The sequence below is a fragment of the Egretta garzetta genome, unplaced genomic scaffold (assembly GCF_000687185.1).
Source record: "Egretta garzetta isolate BGI_Z169 unplaced genomic scaffold, ASM68718v1 scaffold107, whole genome shotgun sequence".
Lineage (NCBI taxonomy): Eukaryota > Metazoa > Chordata > Aves > Pelecaniformes > Ardeidae > Egretta > Egretta garzetta.
Genome location: NW_009260399.1, coordinates 1,516,297 through 1,536,241, shown reverse-complemented (window position 1 = coordinate 1,536,241; position 19,945 = coordinate 1,516,297). Strand labels below are relative to the sequence as shown.

Below are 19,945 nucleotides of genomic sequence, written 5' to 3'. Positions count from 1 at the left end.
CTAGCAGATAGAAGTTTCTCCCATCAGGTGAGCTGGCAAACAAGTGTTCATAGAGGAATATGCTAAAGTTAAGTAGCATTCACTGACCAATTCTGACACAAGATGAAACTAAGCTTAAGAGAACATTTTTTTTTTCGTATGTTTCTTTCTTCCCATCCCCCACCCAAGCAGAAAAAAGCAAGACACAAGTCTTCTGCCATACTAATGTATTCCATCTTTCAAAAAGAAAGACATGATTTTAATATTACTTAACAATATGTTAAAAAAGTAGCCAGTTAGGCTTCAGTGTTAATACAATTATACACTCTATAACAGATTTGATAGTGTGAGTACTGTTCTTTTTTAAATTTTCTCATTCTGCAAGTATTTTTACACAAGCTGGCTACAAGTCAGGAAAAAAAAAATCAAAACACAAATAGCGTAACTTGTACACTCTTAAACAGTAGATTGTGAAAGAACTGAGGAAATACTTGTCCCATAAGAGCCTCTTTTTCATGAAGTCATGTCAGGAGAATTCTGGCGCAGATGAAAGCACAACCGACTAGGTCCATTCCTTTGTCAGGAGTCAGAATGACAAAACATAGCTAGATGCAGAAGTGACAGGAGCCACTGCAGATGATGCAAACTAGTATTTTGGCCTCCACCCAAGCCTAAGCAATTTAAAGTCTTTGAGGCCAAGGCATTCAGAAGGAGATGGAAAAGAGCTATTGTTCCAACTCCAACAGCATACAGCTACAATCAAGTAAGTCTCACTCACAGACTACAAGCACACAAGCTAACAAATTCAGGTAGAAAGTGGCAATTTTTCAGTCCGCAAGAATTATCAGGCCAAAGGGTTCAGTGCAGATCCACACAGCACTGGGGACAAGGCAAGGCAGCACTGGCTCAAGACCAGATAAGCTCTCAGCACAGCAGGACAGATAAGTGGAGTTGTCGTTCATTGATTCCTGCAGGGTTCCCTCCCCATATCGTGTCATTTCAATGTGCAGCAAAGGTGGTTTTTTTCAAGCTAAAATTGGACCAGTTGATGGAAAGTCTCTGCCTTGTCTGTCTGGCAGAATCCAAGCAGAATCTGAAAAGAAAAAAGCGATAAAGTAAAACCAGTATACCTAACATCAAACCACAGGCATTACCCTCTTTTGAAGAGCAGCTCTCATTCAGAAAAACAAAACCTCTTAAAAAAACATACCTAAAAAAAAAAAATCACTTGTCCATCACTGAAATACATCATAAATCAGTTACTTTAAACACCACTGCATTATCGAGTGTAAGTGAATGAATTAGCAAAGAACACTGCATATTTAGCAACACAGAAACCAGCTGAATGTTAACTAGAAACAGAGCCAACATTGCTGTATTCACCAAACACCTTGTAACAGTAAGAATGAGTGGTAGGTAATGTGTAAAGCAGAAGCACCAGTAGCATGGGACACTGCTGCTTCTCTTCTGAATACAGCGAAGTTATGTTTGAGACAAAGACCTAGGGAAAGCAGGTTTGTTTATAATACAGCAGGTAAGTAGCCCACATGCCTGAAAAAAGCACCTTCAGACCAAAAATCTACTTATTCACTTTCACTGAACACAATTTATGGAAGAGCTTTTGAAAAAGATTGGTATGTACAGGTATGTCAGTGACAGTTAATTCACGCTGAAGTCCTCTACCGAGTCAAGGTGTAGCTTGTTTAGGCTACAGGCTGCATGACAGCATCAAGGCAGTGCATACCCCTCTCCGGAAGGCTATACAGCTTCTGTAACAACTGAAAGCCAAAAAAGGGGAGCAGACAGAAGGAGCGAAATAGAAAGGTACAGCGGAAGGTTAGAAGAACTAAACTTATTCTGTTCTTTCTATGCTAAAGTTAGAAGGAGCTTGCAAAATTAATTCCGAAGTCAGGGTGTAATTAATGTATCCATTTACTATGCCACTACATAGCAAGAAGAAAAGATGATGAATTAACAAGCTATCAGTAAAAAGTAGGAACTCGGTAGACCTGTGCAGCTCATTGCCATGGAGGGTTATAAAAATCTGCAATGTTGCCAGCCTTTTAAGTATTGTGTTGGAAATTATCAAATTATAGAAAACAATTGCATTAAAGGTGCCTTCATGGCATCAAGTGGCTCTTTCTCCCCTAGAACAGCACCTATCAGGGCATTTCGGACACCTTTTCTAAACAGCTATACAGAAAAAAAATGGGATGGTTACACACACTCCCTAACAGATGACAGTAAAGGAGTAGACTACACTAATTACTGAATTGATTATAAAACAGTACTGTTAAAAGTTTTAACTCTTCGTTTGGAATCACGTTCAACAAGTTTATCTCCAAGCTTCAGCTGCACTTCCACAAATATAAGACACTGCTTCATTCGTTCTATTGAGAGTAGAGAATTGGTGAAAAAGAACTTTTCTATTTCCTTGTGTCAGATACTACAAACTTGAATGAAGCTAAGAATGTTCCATGAAACCCCTAACAAAGGCTTATGCTATATCAACGCTAGCACTAATATATGCTACATTTCACCTCTAAAACCTATGTTTTGATTTAAAAAAAATCCTTTAATTAGCACCACTCAAAAATAATTTTTAAGAATAGAGAGTATATACTTTTGAAAGTTTCATCTTTAGTCCATTGTAACCCCAGGAATAGTGACAGACATATGTGTTTTGTATAATAGTAATAAGCAGCACAGGGAAGCAGTTGTACTCTGTCCTTTGCAAGACGCAGACATACATTACATCCCAGGCACACATACTATCAAAACTATATAAATTTAGGAAAGAACTTGAAATCCATACCAAAAGCCATTTCTTAAAAAAACCCCACCCTTTAAACAAATGGCTTTAATTATTTTGTGAAATATTCCTGTTGATTCCTAAATTATTCAATTGCAGGAAACTGATTTATTGGTAACGTTTCAGATTTGTCTATCATGATGAAAGGCTTGCTAGATGTATTCATGGGAAACTAGCACACCCAGCCACCATTAAAGAACACAAGTCTGAGTAGATTTCAGTATTATGGAAGAACATGTGCTACATTATTTAAACATGAGCTGTTTGCTCATATTTGAGGAATTTGAAGGTAACTGCTGTGATGCATAAATCCCAAAAGCAACCAAAAAGCACAGAAGAAAAATGTTTCACAAGCACAGTTTCATATTATTCTTTTACTGTCACTGCATTAGCATAAGCATCCCCTCTTCATGACTGGTATAAGCTAATATCCCACAGTTGTACCATCTCTACTTTATGTACAGTATAAAATTCCAAACCAATAGCTCCTATAAACAAGAAGAAAACATAATGAACTAGCCTTTTTGAAGTATCTGTTCTGAAATGTAAAATATAAAGTTTCATTTACTCAACACTTTATAGCTAACATAGCATTTTTCTTATTTTTTTTTAAACACTCATCAGTACTTAGTCTGTGTGCATAATAAATAAAATATTCATGCAAACTTCACTTATAGAAAAAAAAATGGTAACAGAGGATATTCTGAAAGCCTTGATGAGAACCTGGGGGGGACACAGATGATTCTGGCACTCCCTTATGTATTTGTGCTACTTGGCTATGATATGTGCCCATAAATCTATAGCTTTGGTGACTGTTATAGTATTCAGAATGTCAGCTATAACAGGATTTGCTATGTTACAACACAGGATTTTTTTCTGCTAGGAGTTAGTTACTAAGTTGTGGGGTGGGTTGTTTGTTTGTTTTTTTAACCACAGCATATGGGAAGAAGCACAACAGCTTTATCCATAGGGATTACAGCACTTTACCTCTTAAAATACTCCACTTCTCGCTCTGTTTCATCCATTTCCACGCTGTCTAGATCAATGTCTTTGGGTAGAAACACATCATCTACAAAGGAAAAAGGATGATACTACATTAGATTCCATGGGGAGAGGAGAAAGAGGGAGGAAGAAGCTTGAGCAAGGTGCATTAAAGATGTTTTTGGAGAACTGCCTGAACTTCATAGACTATTGATTATTCATGTTTAGGCTGAATTAATACAAAGACTTGAACTAGTACCTCTGGTCAGCCTTTAATGAGCTACACTGGGAACAAGGAGAAAATGAATCAACAGTAAATTTACTGATCACATGGGTTGCAAAAGATGCCATAAACCTGGAATCCGCATGAGAATGGTCAAATTATACAAAGGGCTCAGATGAATCAGCTAGCTTATGAACAGGGTTTGCCTGAATTATTTGGCCTTACTACTAAAAAGGCACCTTTAGAAACATTTTAAAAATGGTATTTATAAAGAAAAATATTTCAAGAATTCTGGGTTTGAAGAGCTGCTGTACTCAGTCTGGGACATGATCATCAGGCTGTGTCTGCAAGATCCTAAGTCATACTACCTACAATTAGGAATTGTTTTTTAAAACGTTTTTTAACATATTTTAATATGTCCTGAATTTAGGCCTCAGCTATAGCAACAAAGTCTCTTTAAAGTCTGTTGGTATATTGTACTGTCTCAGTGTATGGTTCTCTTTTGTACTTAAAAAAAAGCTTCAGAAATGATAAATTTTTATAGAAACCAATCTGAGCATTTTCCTCTTAGAGTCTCTTTTCTTACTACATATATACTCCAACCACATTTCTGAAGTTCCAAAAAGGGTGAGACAAAGAAACTAACCAAAACCACATAGTAGACATCAGGACTCTCTCTCTTGAGGTTACAAGAACAAACAGCTCTCTTCTAAAGGCATTCCTTTTTTCAAAAGTTGCACATCTTTGCCGTGCAACTTCCTTCTGAAGAACCAGAAAGCCCTATAAACACAGGCTTTCCCCTAGTTTTCTTCAGCCTCTTCACAAGAAGCAGTTAAAATATCCTGCCAGAATATCTTTAAGAAAGAGGGATCAAATCAAAAGCAATAATGTTCACTGCCTTAGCACTTCATTTCAAAACTCAGTTACAAAACCCCCAAACTTTGTTACCCTCTTTTCATGTTCTTTCATTAACATTTGTTCTAATTTTTTTTCCTTAGTTCATTTTTTGTGCCTTCACTAATTTGGTACATCAACCCTATGCCTTTAAGAAATTATAGCTAGATGAAAAATTGTACATTACAGTATCCTTCTTCTAGTTCTAAAGTCAGAACTACTCAAAGTGGTGATCCAGTCCCAACTCTTCAAAAAGCAGCACAATGATCTCTTTATAAATTCAGAAACATGTCTGTATATTTTTTCACATTTAAACATTAGTTTTCAGAAACTGTAGCTCTACTTGATTTAAGCAGCAGAAAGCAATGGTGAGGGGCAGGGAGCAGGAAAAGATGCAGGAAGCTACCTAAACTCTCCTAGAGTAAACACACTCCACCACATAGCCCCCTTCAATAGTTTCTCCTTAAAGTGTCTCCAGCCTTTTCTGCCTGCTCCTAATTCTAGAGTTTTGTCTTACTCCAATGACTGGAGTACATTCTTGGTAAATTAAAAAAAAAAAAAAAAACAAAAAACCAAACAAAAAACACAAACCCAAAACCCAAAGCACACCACAACACAGTACGCACAAGAACTAAAGTATCAGAGAAAAGGGTTCAATGCTGTATCACTGTTTGACTGACACAGAATGGAAACATTGAACATAAGAGCTAAAAAGAAAGACTGGTGGGTTGAGTCAACCCAACCATGAAACCACAAAAACAAAGTTGGGCTCTACACTTAGCACTTGCAACAACCAGGAATGCGATTCACACTTTTGTAACAAAGCTTAATAAACATAAGTATTCTGAAACACAAACATAAGTATTCTGAAACGCTGGCAGAGACTGCCAAAGGATTAAGGTCTCGTATCTTGATGGGCTTACCAGACAGAATGGCAGTGAGAACTGCAACATTAAGTCGTTCTGGTGAACAGACATTTAATTTATGCACTGATACCACTCAGCTACTGGCTGATCCCAGGGCAATGGCTTGAGTGTTCCAAGCCAACAGTACTGCAAGATTGCCATCCCAACTGGCAGTCCCAGTAGGGACTAAGCATGTGCAGGAATAAACCGGTGCCCAAGAATGGCCGTTAGGTTAGCGTGCTGACAAAGCCAACCAGCTAGCACTGCATGCGCTTCGCAGCTCTGGTATTAGCTGTTAGATGTTTTCAGGAGAACAAAAAAAATCTGTAGGGAAGAAAATTATGCAAGTGCAACTTGTTTGAGTCAACTCAATCTTCTATGGGTTTATTATTTCTATCAGATAAATATTAAAAAAAAAAATGTTTACTAGCACAAACTAATATTCATGTGGCAAAACCACTCAATATTATCAGCTAATTAATATCCCACTAAGTTTTCACTCTGGCAAATAAAAAATAGTAAATGAGTTTTTGTATTTACTTCACCTGTTAATATAATTAATATAGGAAAGGAATTCTTTCCAATGAGAAAAAAGCATATTTATGCATGAATGATCATTCTTTGGATACAAAAACTCCTTATTTTCCTTGCTCAAAGAGTAAGACCAACTTTAGACTATGCTCTTAATACTGTATGAGAAACAACCTTGCTTTTAAAGAAGTATGCTGAAATCCATTTTGGACTACTGAATTATTTTACATATTTATTTTAAGCAAGATAGGCTTTACAGAAGAGACTGGCTTTAACTGACAAAACCCCCATATAAAACCAGCAGCATATGCTAGTTTGTTCATTCTTTAAAGTATGCTACACCTCTTTACTAAAACTGTATGCGTCTCCTCATTAAAAGAATTGCAATTATTTGAGTTTTACTGACACTGGTTTTTCTGTTTCTCTAATTTACATTGGCAGGAATGACTGAAGATAAATATTTCAAACTTCTGGACTTAAAAAACAACTCAACTTTCTTATACACTTACCAATCGAGTTGTTGACTTTGTCCCCTTTTTTCTTCTTGTTTTTCTTGTTCTTGCCTTTTGGTTGAGGAGAATCTGCAAGTATTAGCTTATTATTTTGTTGCTGTTCACTTGGTGAAGGGGATTCACTTGTTACAGGTGCTTTCTCCTCCTTTACATGGTTCAACTGTTTTTTGTTGTTATTGTTTAATTTCTTCTCCTCTTTTTTAGGTTCTGCAAGTGTTGGGAGCTCTGCCGCTTTTGCTTTGGATTCTATTTGGTTTCTGGTTTTAGTCTGAATCTCAGCTGCTTTGGGGGGTTCAACAGGCTTTTTCATTTGTTCAGCACACGGTTTGTTTATCTGCTTTAGTTTCTGTTTGCTGTTTCCTTCTTTATGTTGATGCATAATATCAAGCAGAAAAGAGAGGGGCTCATGCTGCTTTACACTCCCCTCTTTCTGATAAAGCAGCTTTGAGTCTCTAGTGTTTACAGGATTGGATAGTTCACAGCCTGTCTCCGAAACTGGCCTCTGTTCTGTATGATTCACATGTCTTGACAGTGAACCGGAGGAGGTTTCTATCTTTTCTGATTGCTCAAGTGTACCATTCTGAATGTCTTCAGGTGCATTTGGGACAGATTGCTTCACTGCCTGGCAGTTTCGAGTAAGCATGTCCACCTTCTGACAGTCTTTACTTGTTCGCTCTTTCTTCTTTTTCTTTACAGCCCGCAACTGCTGAAGTTCTTGAAGCCGTTGTAATTCTTGTTTCAGCCTCTCTTCCTCTTCTTCCTCTCGCCGCCTCTGTTCCTCAAGCAACTGGTGATGCTCCCTCTCCCTGGCTTCTGCTTCAAGTCGAGCTTTTTCTTCAAGCTACAAAATAACAATAGGTTTACTGAAAGTAACAAAAATTTTGGAAATAACAGTAATATTCCCTAAAACTCTTTTCCTCTATGAATGTTATAAATCCTAAAATGTTAGCATATGAACACACTTAATACAGAAGCCTATGTAACAAGCAAATAACTATTTATACAAAAGCTGCACTTCAAAGTACATTAAAATCCTTCCTATATTTCTATTTTCTATGCTTCTGTAACATATTTGACTGTTGTTAATACCAACTGTTAATCTTCTCTTTGCTACTGCTAAGCTTACCTCCACACCAAAGTCTTCTACAACCACAAAAACCTGCTGAAAACAAAACATTCAGCCTCATTCTCAACAACTGTGCGTATTACTAAGGCAACTCAGGTTCGCATTGTGTTGCATCATTTACCCATTCTCTTGCTATGGTAGCAGAGTTGATCTGTTTCAGTGTTCATGAACATTAGGAATAGCAATCATTGAACATATTGTACAGGAAAACACTAAGCACATTAAAGCTGCATTAAAAGTTGTCAAAAATGATAAGGATGGTAAAGTTTTCTGTTGTCAGGCATAAGTTCATTAACCACATGAAACAAAGACTCAAGGGATTTTTTCCAGCCACTACTGCAAATGCCTAAAACTGCTGTGCAGCATTGATCTTGCATCATTAGCGAAACAAAAAGGAGGTCATACACTGAGAACAATCACATCCATTTATTTTCTTGCACATTTAGAAGTGCCTGCATAGGAGTACTTTTTCCAGTTCTAGAAGCCATGCAAAAAACCCTATGAGAATCTTCCACCTCTTACGTTCAAACTGCGCTGCAAGAGCAAAGCAAATTTTGCAAAGTGAATTTTATTTATAAATAACTCACTAAGCCCTCAAGTTGCTGCATAGTGCTACAACACGAACATAAAGAATATAACTTGTGAACATCAGGTCTTCCAAACCCACGGAAACATTTCAAGAATGCAGAATTATTGCCAGCAAGCAAATCCACACACAAGAAATATTTACAGTGCAGTCACACAACGTGCTTACCAGAATTCAAAAACATTCAGCAATCAAATCTCATTGCATCTTGAACTTTATACCCAAGGCTGATACTTGAACTGCAGTAAGGAAAGCCAAGTTCCTGCTTGTTCAACTTAAAAAAACCCAACATGCATTTAATTTATTAACTCAGCAAATATCCTCTTAAAAAAAAAAAATTCACTGTTGCACTTTAGAGGTTTTCAGAAATGTTTTTGCCAATTTTCATTTGAAAGCAACCTGTAATTTCTTCTTCCCTGCCCACCTCTCTGCAGCTTGCCACTTCACTCCAGCTTGGGATGGCTCTTTGTGTCATCATGTGGCACAGTGTTTAACCTCTTTCAATCAGGACAGCAAGGTGCCCAGTGCAATCATTCTAAAAATATGCAATCTTGACTTTTCCACTCTCATGAAAACACTGACCTTATGTTTCATGGCTTCCTGCAGAGGTACTTTATCATAACCATTATCCCAATAAAGAAACACTAGGTTTTTAACTTCCTCGATTTTTAGATGTCAATTGTACAAAACAATCAAATTCTTCATATTCCTGACACTTAGAAATACCTTTCTGAAGTGTAGGAAATTCCAGTATAAAGCTGACTTGCAACAGAACACAAGACAATGACATTGTGAGGAATCTTCCCAGTCTACGACATAACTCCTCAGGCAGCATCAGAACAGGTAAGCTAGCTGTGTATACACAAACAGGCAGCGTACCACAAACTACACAGAAAACAATTATACATTGTCATAAAGTCAGTATATAGCAGTATACTTATAGGGAGTGCACAGATTCAAAAACATGAGGTCTAGGATAAGCATACTTTTATGTCTTACCTTTCTTTGCTTATGTCTGGCTCGCTTGGCTGCCCGAGAACTGCTTACAGGTTTGGTTTCAGAGCTGTTTATAAATTGTAGCAAGTCTTCCACCTTTCGGTGGTCAACAACACTTTCCCTTTCAGAGATCTGATCTGGTTTTTTCGGTTGTTCCTCTTTCCTTTTTGTTAGACGTAAACGAAGCTTTTCTCGCATCTCTGCATAATTTCTACTGGTTGGTGCAGCTGGAGGCTGAAGGACATGAGACAAAAATTTAGTAACTAAATGTAAATATTCCACTGACCTAATGCTTTTGAGAGTTTGAAATGTCAGAGACCTCCAAATAACTTGCAAGGTCCAAGCCTGAATATCAAACTCCCTATTGTTTGTACGTGTACCTAAAGGTGTGTTGAACAGGCCAACAGACCTGTCAGACTTGGTGCCAGCTTGTGAACTGTATTTCCCAGCTGAAAGAATGACTGATCTTGCAGAGGAATGCACAAGTGAGAAGACAAATGCTTTTAAAAGAAAGGAGATTCCCCTGTTCTCTTTCAATTGGTATATCACATTTGAAAATTTGAAAGGAACAGACATTTACTCCTGTTTCCATTTTCTATGAAGTCTGTTTCAGAGTTCGGGCTACACGGGCCTCTGGGCTGTAACCGTGAAGGCTTGATTACCCTGCACTGAAGCGTGCCAGCATATCTCCAGCAGAGTCGCATCATTAACTTGTTAACACTGCTGCAAGTTGAATCCTTGCATCATGTTTCATATCTGTATTCCCATCCACTGCTCCTGCCTTTCAACTCCTCATTCCTCCTCCCTTCCTGCACTAGATCTGGTGCCCATCTGTTTGGAGCTATACCAGTTCAACTCATTAAACCAGCAAAACAAAGCTTATTAGCTTAAAAATCCTGTAACGTTCTGCCACTTCAGCAAAATGAATAATTTACTGCCCAGTCAGATGACTATCAAAGACAGATCAACCACAGACATGGTGGGAACATGCAACAAGAAAGGGGATCTCCTTCCCTGCCCCTTTCAGCCACAGGGCAGGGGCTTTTAATTCACTTCAAGCCCTAAGATGAAATTCCCTCTCATCAAATACATGGCCAATAAACTGAGACTTTAGTTCAAATCGGAAAAAAATGCCAGAGACTCAAATTCTACCAGTTAACTGATTATTAAAACAGACTATACACAGATTTACAAATGAGGCCAGCAGGAAAATGAAATCTTAAGTTAAGAAAAAAATTAATTTTAAGTTAAGAAAATCAATTCATTTTTAGTTAAAAAATTTAATTTAATAAAATTTAATTTTTTTAGAAAAAAGCTTTTATCATTTCATTTGTGCAAATGATAAGGTATGATTACAAGAACTCACTAGACATGTTACCAGCGTGAAGTTAAGGATGCTTAAAAAATGTTAAGTATTAAAATAAAGAACATAAGGGAAAAGATTTTATAGAACCTGCATGTTTAGAATGTCATAATTTCTTCAAAACACCCTTTAAATACAAATACATGTCAGTGCCTATCAAAATGTACTTCTAAAAAAATTGTTTTTAATACTGAAAACCAGGAAAATGCAGGTTGGGTTTTCCTTTGATAAAAGTTTAATTTAAACTTACACTGCCTAAGTTCTAGGTAAGAAAAGTGGTTTGTTTTTTTTTTTTTTCCCAACCAAGTTAAAGTGAATACTTTGAGGATTGCTATTTTTACAGATGGAAGAATCCTTATAAATTGCCACAAATATTTTAAAAAATATCCTACATTAAGTGTACTTTTGAGTACAAAGTCACCACATTATTTACAGTTACACTACTGCAGATGAGTGCATGAATTTTGTCAAGTTATTTGAATGGCTCGATGCCCCTGTTTGCAGTTTCAGTCAAACAGCATATCTATTACCCAGGTCAGTTGCTTCCTAAATCTTTTAGTCATTTTCATTGCTCTTGAGTTGCTTTCAACTAGAAAGGTTTGTTTCAATTCTTCATTTCAAAGAGGAAAAGTACTTCCTAACCATGCTCCTTTTACTACTTCTCTTTAGTGAGCTCCAATGCCACCCCCTTAGTTGCAGTCTGATAAATCACATGCAATCAATGATGAGTAAGTGACAAAAAAGCAAATGAAAAATTTTAAATTCAACAACTTACTCCTCCATGGCCGAAGAACTCACAGTAACAGCAGTCACAGTATTTTCCTTCCTTCTGATTTGTGGATGTTGAGGTACTGGAGCTATGCTCTGAACAACTGTCTTCATCTTGGCTCTCCTCTCCATCATACTGTTGATGATCATACGTGTTGCTGTTCTCACAGCGATGGCCCTCACAATCAGGATCACTATATTAAATTAAGAAAAAGCTTATAAAAACTCTAGGTATTTAAAAAAAACCACCTGCAGTTATATGTACATCTACCAGGAACAATGACTCTCAAACTGAGATATCAGCCACCAGTGATGCATCAAATCCTAGAACCTTCATCCAGTAGTTTTCAAATAGAGATACTCAAAACCAAGCAGCAAGATAAGATGATACATGGGAAAGTGATTGATGAGAAACTCGTTTAGTGACTCACTGAACAAGCAGCCTAGAGAATGAGTTTTGGAACTGTTCTTCCTGGCTTTAAACAAAGTATACAACTTATTTCTAAAACCCCCTGGTTTCAGATAGATTTTCAAACTCTTGTCTTAAAAATTCAAGGTCAGCTAAACCCAAGATGTTCCCATTACCTTGTTTGCACCTTTATTTTCAAGGGGAAATACTAGCATGTCTCTTCAATAAGCAGGTACATAGCAGTGTATTCCCTCCAGAGCTCTGCATAACTGCACCCAACATATCTAATGTCCAGTTCTTCTAAAACTGATGTGATCTGGCTTCAAATGTAAAAAGTATTTAAAAAAAAAAAATCCACTCATCTAGCATTAGTATTTCTTTGTTCTTATATTAGGAAGGTAAAAACAGGCCATAATCTGTAACTTATCTGCAAAAATATATGTGAACCTTCTTTCTAACTTCAATTCCCCCCCTGCTTGCCTCCATAAGTTTTTCAAGAATTAGTGACCAGGACAGAATGAAAAAGTTGTTCAACTTCAGTATCCTCTTTATGGAAGAGGCATGCAAAACTGTTGCACGTAACAGGAGACGCTGCCAGTCAGTGCAAAGACTCGGACTAGCCAGTTTGAGCAGCCTTGGCATCACCGTCTCTTGCCTGTTGTGAGTTAGCATCGCAGCACCCAGCGGCACAGTGGGATAGCACGTGCTAGGGGTAACAGATACAATTCCATAGAAATCAAGGCTTCATTAGTTCTGTCACTAGATCGAAAGACTAGAGCATAAAGCAGTTTTTCCCATTACAGCGCATCACTGATTCATACGGACTGCAATAATTGTTTCTGGGTTGTCTCCCAGTTCATTCCTTATGAACTAAAATTACTTTATCATGTTAGCACCTGGAGATGATAAAAGTTGGATTTCTATTGCATTAAATAGCCTATATTCAATTCTCTCCCTGCACTAGGTAAGACAGTTTCTTTACAAAATTGCAATAATTTCTCAAGCATGAAAGAACAGTTACTTACTTCATGATACCATCAATAAAACCAGTTGATAACAGAAATAAGGGCATTTTTAGAAGCACTTCAGGTATGCAGTTATCTAACTCCGCCTAAATCTCACATCATCTTCTGAAAACTACTGCAGTAGCCAGGAGACTACATTCATAGCAACCATGACCACAGCCCTACAGGTCACAGAGTACTTAGATCAATTACTCAACTGCTTCTCTGTTATTCCTGCACTCTTCTGACATACCAAGCAGTTGGCACTATTGTCAGTTTGCCACAATACATAACACTACCAAAAGACAGCTCCACCAAACTCCTCCCAACCTCCAAGACCTTTGAAAACCTCTGGAAATGAGAACATCCTTCCAGACTACAACCACTGCATAAATGGTGGGACCGACACTGAAGAAGTCTTAAATGCAGTCAAGAAAATGTGTTACTAGGTGGCAGGTTTCAAGACCACGTTTTTATAGTTTGAGCTAAATCTGTCTACAGACTCCTTAAGTTTTCACAGCTTTTCATTCCTCCTTGCCACGTAATGCCAAAATAACAGAAAAGAGATAGGTTATACAACAGGTTTGTGTGTCAGCAGCAGCAATCGCTACTGACAATGACAGAGTAAGAAAGAATACAGATGACTTATTTACCCAGGCCACATTTCTAAAAGTGAGCAAACATTTGGTTTTAGGCCTCTAAATCCAGTAACTAGATTCTGCAATGGAAATCACGTCTGTAAAGTCTTACAGCAAGTTACGTACTATGTATCAGAACTCAGTCTCATTTGCTGAACACACAGACAGCTCTTCTTTCATGCTACAACCATTGGTAAAGGAGAAAAAGGTATCTGTGTTTTAATTCTCCTCCTACTGTAAAAAAGAATGACAGCAGTAACAATAAACTTACCTGCAGACACTTGGTGGGGCACTTACAGAGCTGTCTGTGGTTGAAGTAGGAGGTGCAACCGTAGTAGGACAAAGACCTGAATGAGGATCCACAAATCCAGGGGCTGTTGCAGCAGTTTTGGGGAAAGAAGGAGCAGCAAGATTTGGAAGGTGTGGTGTAGAGGCTGGAGACAGTGCAGCAGGAGACAGTGAAGGAAGGGATGCTAAACTAGTAGGACTATTTCGTGGTGCAACTGGTGCTGAATGTCTATGGTCCTCTTTATTGATATTGTGGAACACTTCACCTACATTGGGGAAAAAAGAAACCACTTAAAATTAAAATTAACTAATAAGTCTCTGTTAACTACCCAGTCACACAAAGCGCTGGATATTGTCAGCTTCTGTAAAAACAGGGTAGTATTTCAACACCTTTGTATTCAGCCCCAAACTCTAACATCAAGGTCTTTTACAAAAGTTCCTTAATCCAGGAGTACAGAGACTACAACTCAAGAGCACTAAGAACAGTGATTAACAAAAGCCATCAAGATACATGCTACTACTAAAATAAACACATATAAGTCTTTATGGTTAGTTAAATGCACTAGAGTCAGTTACTAAGCTGAATGTGAATTACAAACCCTTACCTATCGATGAAGGTCTCTTGGATGACACTTTGAATTGGTTGCTGCTCGACTGCACTGTAGTAGCTGTGCAGGAGACAGAAGAAGTGGCAGAAGAGGTTGCCATGACAACTTTATTAGCTTCCATAAAGGCATCCTGGAAATTGTACAGACATTTCTTCTTTGCAGCATTTTTTTTCTCTTTGCTGTCAGTAACTGCTGTTGCTTCATTGCTAGATGTAGTAGGAAGTGCTTCGGGTCTTATTTCTGAGAGTGCTGGTGCTAATATATCACTCCCTTCAATTGAAACAGAAACAGTAAATCAAGAATCACAGAATTACAGAATTGTCTTTATAGCATTTAGAACTAAACATGCAATAATTTAGATGCAGACAAGCAAGGTTACATTGATAGTCTTGGTTTGGTACGATTAGTGAAGTGATCCTCCTCTCCCCCTCTTTCCCCTCCAAATAATATAGCTGTAACAAAAACTGCTAACAAGTCTCAGAGCCGAAGTCACAAACCTTAAAGTTAAAAATTTAAGAACGCTACTAACTGCATGTTAACAAGTGGCAAAGATGACACAGATACTTTTTTCCACTTAATTTAAAAATTAAAATCGGACCCCATTTTACATGTTAAGTATAGAAAGTTCAATATCTGAAGTGCAGGTTAGCCATGCAACAATTATAAGCAAGAACAACATATCCTTCTATCAATATAACATCATAAATCTTATCTTTACTTATTAGTAATTCCAGGTAATGACAGAAAAACCTTTTGTGATAGACCTTCCACATAAGCTTGCCACTAACCATCTGTTGGAATAGCTACCCATAACTGCATTTGTAAATGGATGAGCTATGCTGCTAGGGAAGTTATCTGGAAGTCTTTAATGCCTTTCCCTTTAAATATCACTGTAGTAGCTTGACACAAGTTAGCGCGTCAGTCTGAAAAAAGCCAACACAAACCCAAGCTTCCTTTTTCATACAAGTCAAATCAAATAAAAAAAGGCGTTTTCATATTTGCTATGATATGAAAGGAAAGATATATATCTATGTTATGTTGTTATTTCTCTTCTATTCTCTTTCACTTTAACCATTAGTATTTCCAAAGGCTTCCTGGCTTAAATTAATCTTTTGCTTGATTTACGCCTCCGTCTTTTTGAATGACAATGCAGCTATCTCTGCACATTGTAAGAAGTGGGACGTAGTAGCATGCTATGAGTGCTCTTACGACCTTGTAAAAAAGAGCAGGCCTTTGTGGCAGAAGACCAAAAGTTATTAAAGTTTCACCTTAATTCCCATTTCTTTGCAGCTCTAAACTTCTGAAGACAAAAAAACCTCTACAATGACCTTAAGTGAAAAACAGTGTGCTATTCTTTTGCCTTTAGCATCCTCTCCCCAGTACATAAGAGTTCATTTCTCAATTTTCAGCCCCAATGGAGTAGAAATGGCAGCAGATCTCTGCCAGAATCCTGTCTTTATAAACCATAATGATGTAACTACCATTCCTGGAAAAAAGTGCCACACTCCACTTCAAAACATAAGGCTTTTAACTAGTCAGTGTGAAGAAGTAACAAACCCTCACCAGGAATTGTATCAGGCAAAAATGTAGCAGGATTCCAGTTCTTGTCATTCATCATCTCTGATCCCCAAAGACTTATAAATTTAGAGCTATTCCAATCTGGAGTGCTCCCAAAACAGCTTGGATAAATATGATCTTGGAGAGATGCATTGAATACTTGATGCTTGTTTGTATGATTCTGAACTGGAGCTGGCGGTAATGCCTACAAAAATAAAGAGTATTTTCCTCATTAATATTCTGTTTGCTTACACAGTCAACTCCAACAGCAATATTCAAATCATAGTGTTTCAGTGGTGAAAGGCATTATAAAAAGTGTAATAAACAATATTTCCCAGAATGATGAAAAGACTGGTTTGTTGATTTTTAATGCAGATAATATATTACACAGATTGTATGTATATGTATATATTTTATAATCACAAACATTGCTTTTATATTCAGTTAACTGATGAATACAGAAAAGGGTTCTCCAAAAATACTTGCGTTAATATATATTGGTAGGGCCTCATTTTTAATTAAAAACAGCATTTGAGCATAGAACATGTTAGAAATTATGATCTTTCAAAGCTCAAGCTGCCAAAACCAAACCTCTGTGACAAAATAATCATTACCATACAAGACAATTGTGATAAAGGGAAATAAAACACTTGTTATTTGAAAACGTAAATTTGAAGTAGTTTATATTCTTCTGCTTTTTTCACCTCCAAGTATTAACAGATTCCTGACTTAAAACTTAACAGGCAAGAAATACACCCTTTTATTCTAAGAAGCAACTGGGGAAAAAAGGGAACACACACTTTTTCTTGTTTTATAGAGGCAAATTGTTCTGGCTCACCCCATTTCTTCTAGCTGAAATTGTTTATTCACATTCTAAAATGTAACTTTCTCCCAGAGACCTTGCACAACGCACGCATTATGTTCAATTACTGTCACCTTTAAAAAAGCCAAGGAAAAGTGAGCTTGTCCTATTTCTGCACTAGATTTGATACAATGAAAAGCTACACAGAAGTAGGTACAGATATTAAAAATATCAGCTGAGTCCAATGACATTTCAGACATGAAAGTCTAAACATTCATGGCCAAGAAAACTACTTATATACCCAGACTCCTTTTTCTATACAAAAGGATTTTCACCGCCTGACTAATAGGGAAGGTGGGAGGGGCTATAATATCCTGCATAAAAGAAACTCGTATACGTGGGTACAAAGAAACACTTCACAGGGCAGAACAGCCTGTCCATGATGAACCAAGCCTGATCCAGCAGGGCTTATTAGCTCATTCACTACCAGCTCTGCAGAATTCAGCTGGCTCTTCAAAGGTGAAAGCTCCCTAAAGCTTCAGCTTCCACATATGTCTTTCTAGCTCCAGTCTAACATAAATACATGGAGCCCAGCTGGTCCAAGTGCTTGTGCCAGAGCTAATAGATCTGGCCTGCGTTACAACGCCACTCGGTGCTAGCAGCCTGCTACTCTGCATGGGGCTTCTGGTGTAGCCTTGACAGTGCACTGCAGATGTTCCACTACACAAAGGTCTTCTGAAAGGAAAGACAGCAGAGATCAGGGATGGGAGCTTGAGTAGATGGATGGGAGCTTGATTAGACTGCTATAAGGGATGTAAAAAGAGCTCTGGAAAGATGGCAGAAGGTGGGGTACAACAATTAGGGGTTTCAGAAGAATGGCAGTGGGCCGTTGAGAAATGGCAGGCTGGCACGCTGCAGTTAAGGAATGGTGCACTGCAACAAAGATAAGGGACACCAGTAAGACAGGAAAAAACAAAGTGGATGTTAAAAAGGACAGTAAGAGTAAGTAACAGTCATCCTAGAAAATTAATCTAATCTCCTTGCAACCACAGGACCAGATGAAAGGGAGATGACAGAAATATGTACCTAAAAACAAAGGCTTTGCCCCTTTCAGCAGCACCCACAGTTCAACTGATTGAAATACTATGTGAAAGAACACCACATTAGCAGTAATTCTTGCTTTTGACTCACGCTTCTGAAAAGCAGTCACGTGATCCCAATTTTTGTTCCACATCTTTCTTTTGTTTGTTACTTACAAGTTTTGGGTCAAAATAATTTTGCAGAACCTGCAAAAAAGCAAGTTCTCTCAAAGCACAAAACCACTTAAAAATAGACTCCTATGCATCAATTGTCTCAAAAAAAAATTTAAATCACAAATATTTTGAACTAGAAACCTCAGGATATTATTGCCAAAATGGAATATTAAATCTTGACCTTCAATATATAGGAAATGAAGTTTTAATTAGTCCTATCACACCGACTAAAGCCCCATTACTGTTTCCACCACTGAAGACTCATTTGACTCCACATTCTTTCTAATCACAGTAAGGAAATTATCAGTCTTTCTGACAAAAGCTACCCTTAGCCCTGCTGTATGAACCTTCCACCAGTTCTAAATCTGTCCTATTCCCTCCAAAAGGCCTACTATAAACAGACCACAATTTAAAGCAACTTTCATGGTTTCATTGATACTCAGCTGTGCTGGTTTATATAGGTGTACAGTATTTTTCCTGGGACCAGGATGCAGCCGTCTCCCTCTTCAGACTTACCTTATTGTGTGTAAAGGGAGAGGCTGTATACAAGGTGGGATGGATAAGCGGACGAGGCAGATGAGGAATTGTATGCAATGGTATATGTCCATGGATGTGAGGATAAAGATGAAGTGCAGGATGTGCAGGTTTTTCAGGATTCATAAACTGGTGGCCAGCAGGCAAGCGTCCAGTTGCAAGTGCAGAGGCTGTTAGACCTGAGGCTTCTTGTTTGCAAACATGACATTCACAAGCATTGGGACCTTGGTCAGCCTGTAAGAAAATAAAATAAAAAAATATTTTTTTTTCAATCTACTTGATATACAATTCAATCAGTTATTCTCCCATCCTTTTTTCTTAGTAATCATTATTTCATTTTGCATACATCAGTTAATATTTTCAGAGCATCCACAGAATTCTTTCATCTGATACCAATGCAAAAACCTTGTAGTGAAGTAAAAGCACTTAGTTAAGAAAAGAAGACCCTAAAAATTGACAGCATTTCATACTATACAGATATTTAATGTCCACTACCAGTGACAACAAGTGAGACACTGACATAAACAATCAAGAACAGACATGAAAAGGAACCTTGACAGCATTTGATCATTACCAGGCAATTAATTACCCCACTATTAAAAAAAAAAAAATCAAATTGAATATTTTCCACAATTTTCCAAGCATATGTAAAAATAATATGTGTAGAAAGTAGTAACGAGGATTGATCAGCTGATAAAGTTGGAATTATTCCTGAGCTGCATTAGGCAGAGCACTGCCAGCCTGTCAAGGCAGGTGATCTTTCCCCTCTGCTCAACCCTAGACTAGCAAGACACATCTGGAGTGCTGGGTCCAGTTCTAGGCTCCCCAGTACAAGAGAGACATGGACATACTGCAGTGAGTCCAGTGAAGGACCACAAAAGTGATTTAGGCCTTGGAGCATCTGCCATACAAAGAGAGGTTGAGACAGCTGGGACCGTTCAGCCTCAAGAGAGAAGACTCAGAGGGATCTTACCAGTGTGTGTTCCCTGACTCAGCAGGGAAGGGCGGGTAAAGAGGACAGAGCCAGAGAGACCTGGACAGGCTAGAGAGGTGGGCCTGTGTGAACCTCATGAGGTTCAACAAGGCCAAGTGCAAGGTCCTGCACCTGGGTCGGGGTACCCTCGGTATCAGTACAGGCTGGGGGAAGAAAGGATCGAGAGCAGCCCTGCCGAGAGG

General features: G+C 38.0%; 1 protein-coding gene across 4 annotated transcripts in view; it reads right to left on the bottom strand.

Annotated features, from left to right (window-relative positions):
* Nucleotides 1-6: 6 nt before the first annotated feature.
* Nucleotides 7-19,945, bottom strand: part of FAM193A (family with sequence similarity 193 member A) — a 49,377-nt gene continuing 29,438 nt past the window's right edge. For all 4 annotated transcript variants that reach the window (XM_009643193.2, XM_035898655.1, XM_035898656.1 and 1 more), the window contains 9 exons: nucleotides 18,752-19,003; nucleotides 16,187-16,385; nucleotides 14,621-14,893; nucleotides 13,999-14,281; nucleotides 11,684-11,870; nucleotides 9,549-9,779; nucleotides 6,835-7,678; nucleotides 3,779-3,860; nucleotides 7-1,072 (listed from right to left, as the gene is read on the bottom strand). In XM_009643193.2, coding sequence (XP_009641488.1) covers nucleotides 979-1,072; nucleotides 3,779-3,860; nucleotides 6,835-7,678; nucleotides 9,549-9,779; nucleotides 11,684-11,870; nucleotides 13,999-14,281; nucleotides 14,621-14,893; nucleotides 16,187-16,385; nucleotides 18,752-19,003 — 2,445 coding nt within the window. In that variant the 3' untranslated portion in view covers nucleotides 7-978. The remainder of the gene's footprint in view (nucleotides 1,073-3,778; nucleotides 3,861-6,834; nucleotides 7,679-9,548; nucleotides 9,780-11,683; nucleotides 11,871-13,998; nucleotides 14,282-14,620; nucleotides 14,894-16,186; nucleotides 16,386-18,751; nucleotides 19,004-19,945) is intronic.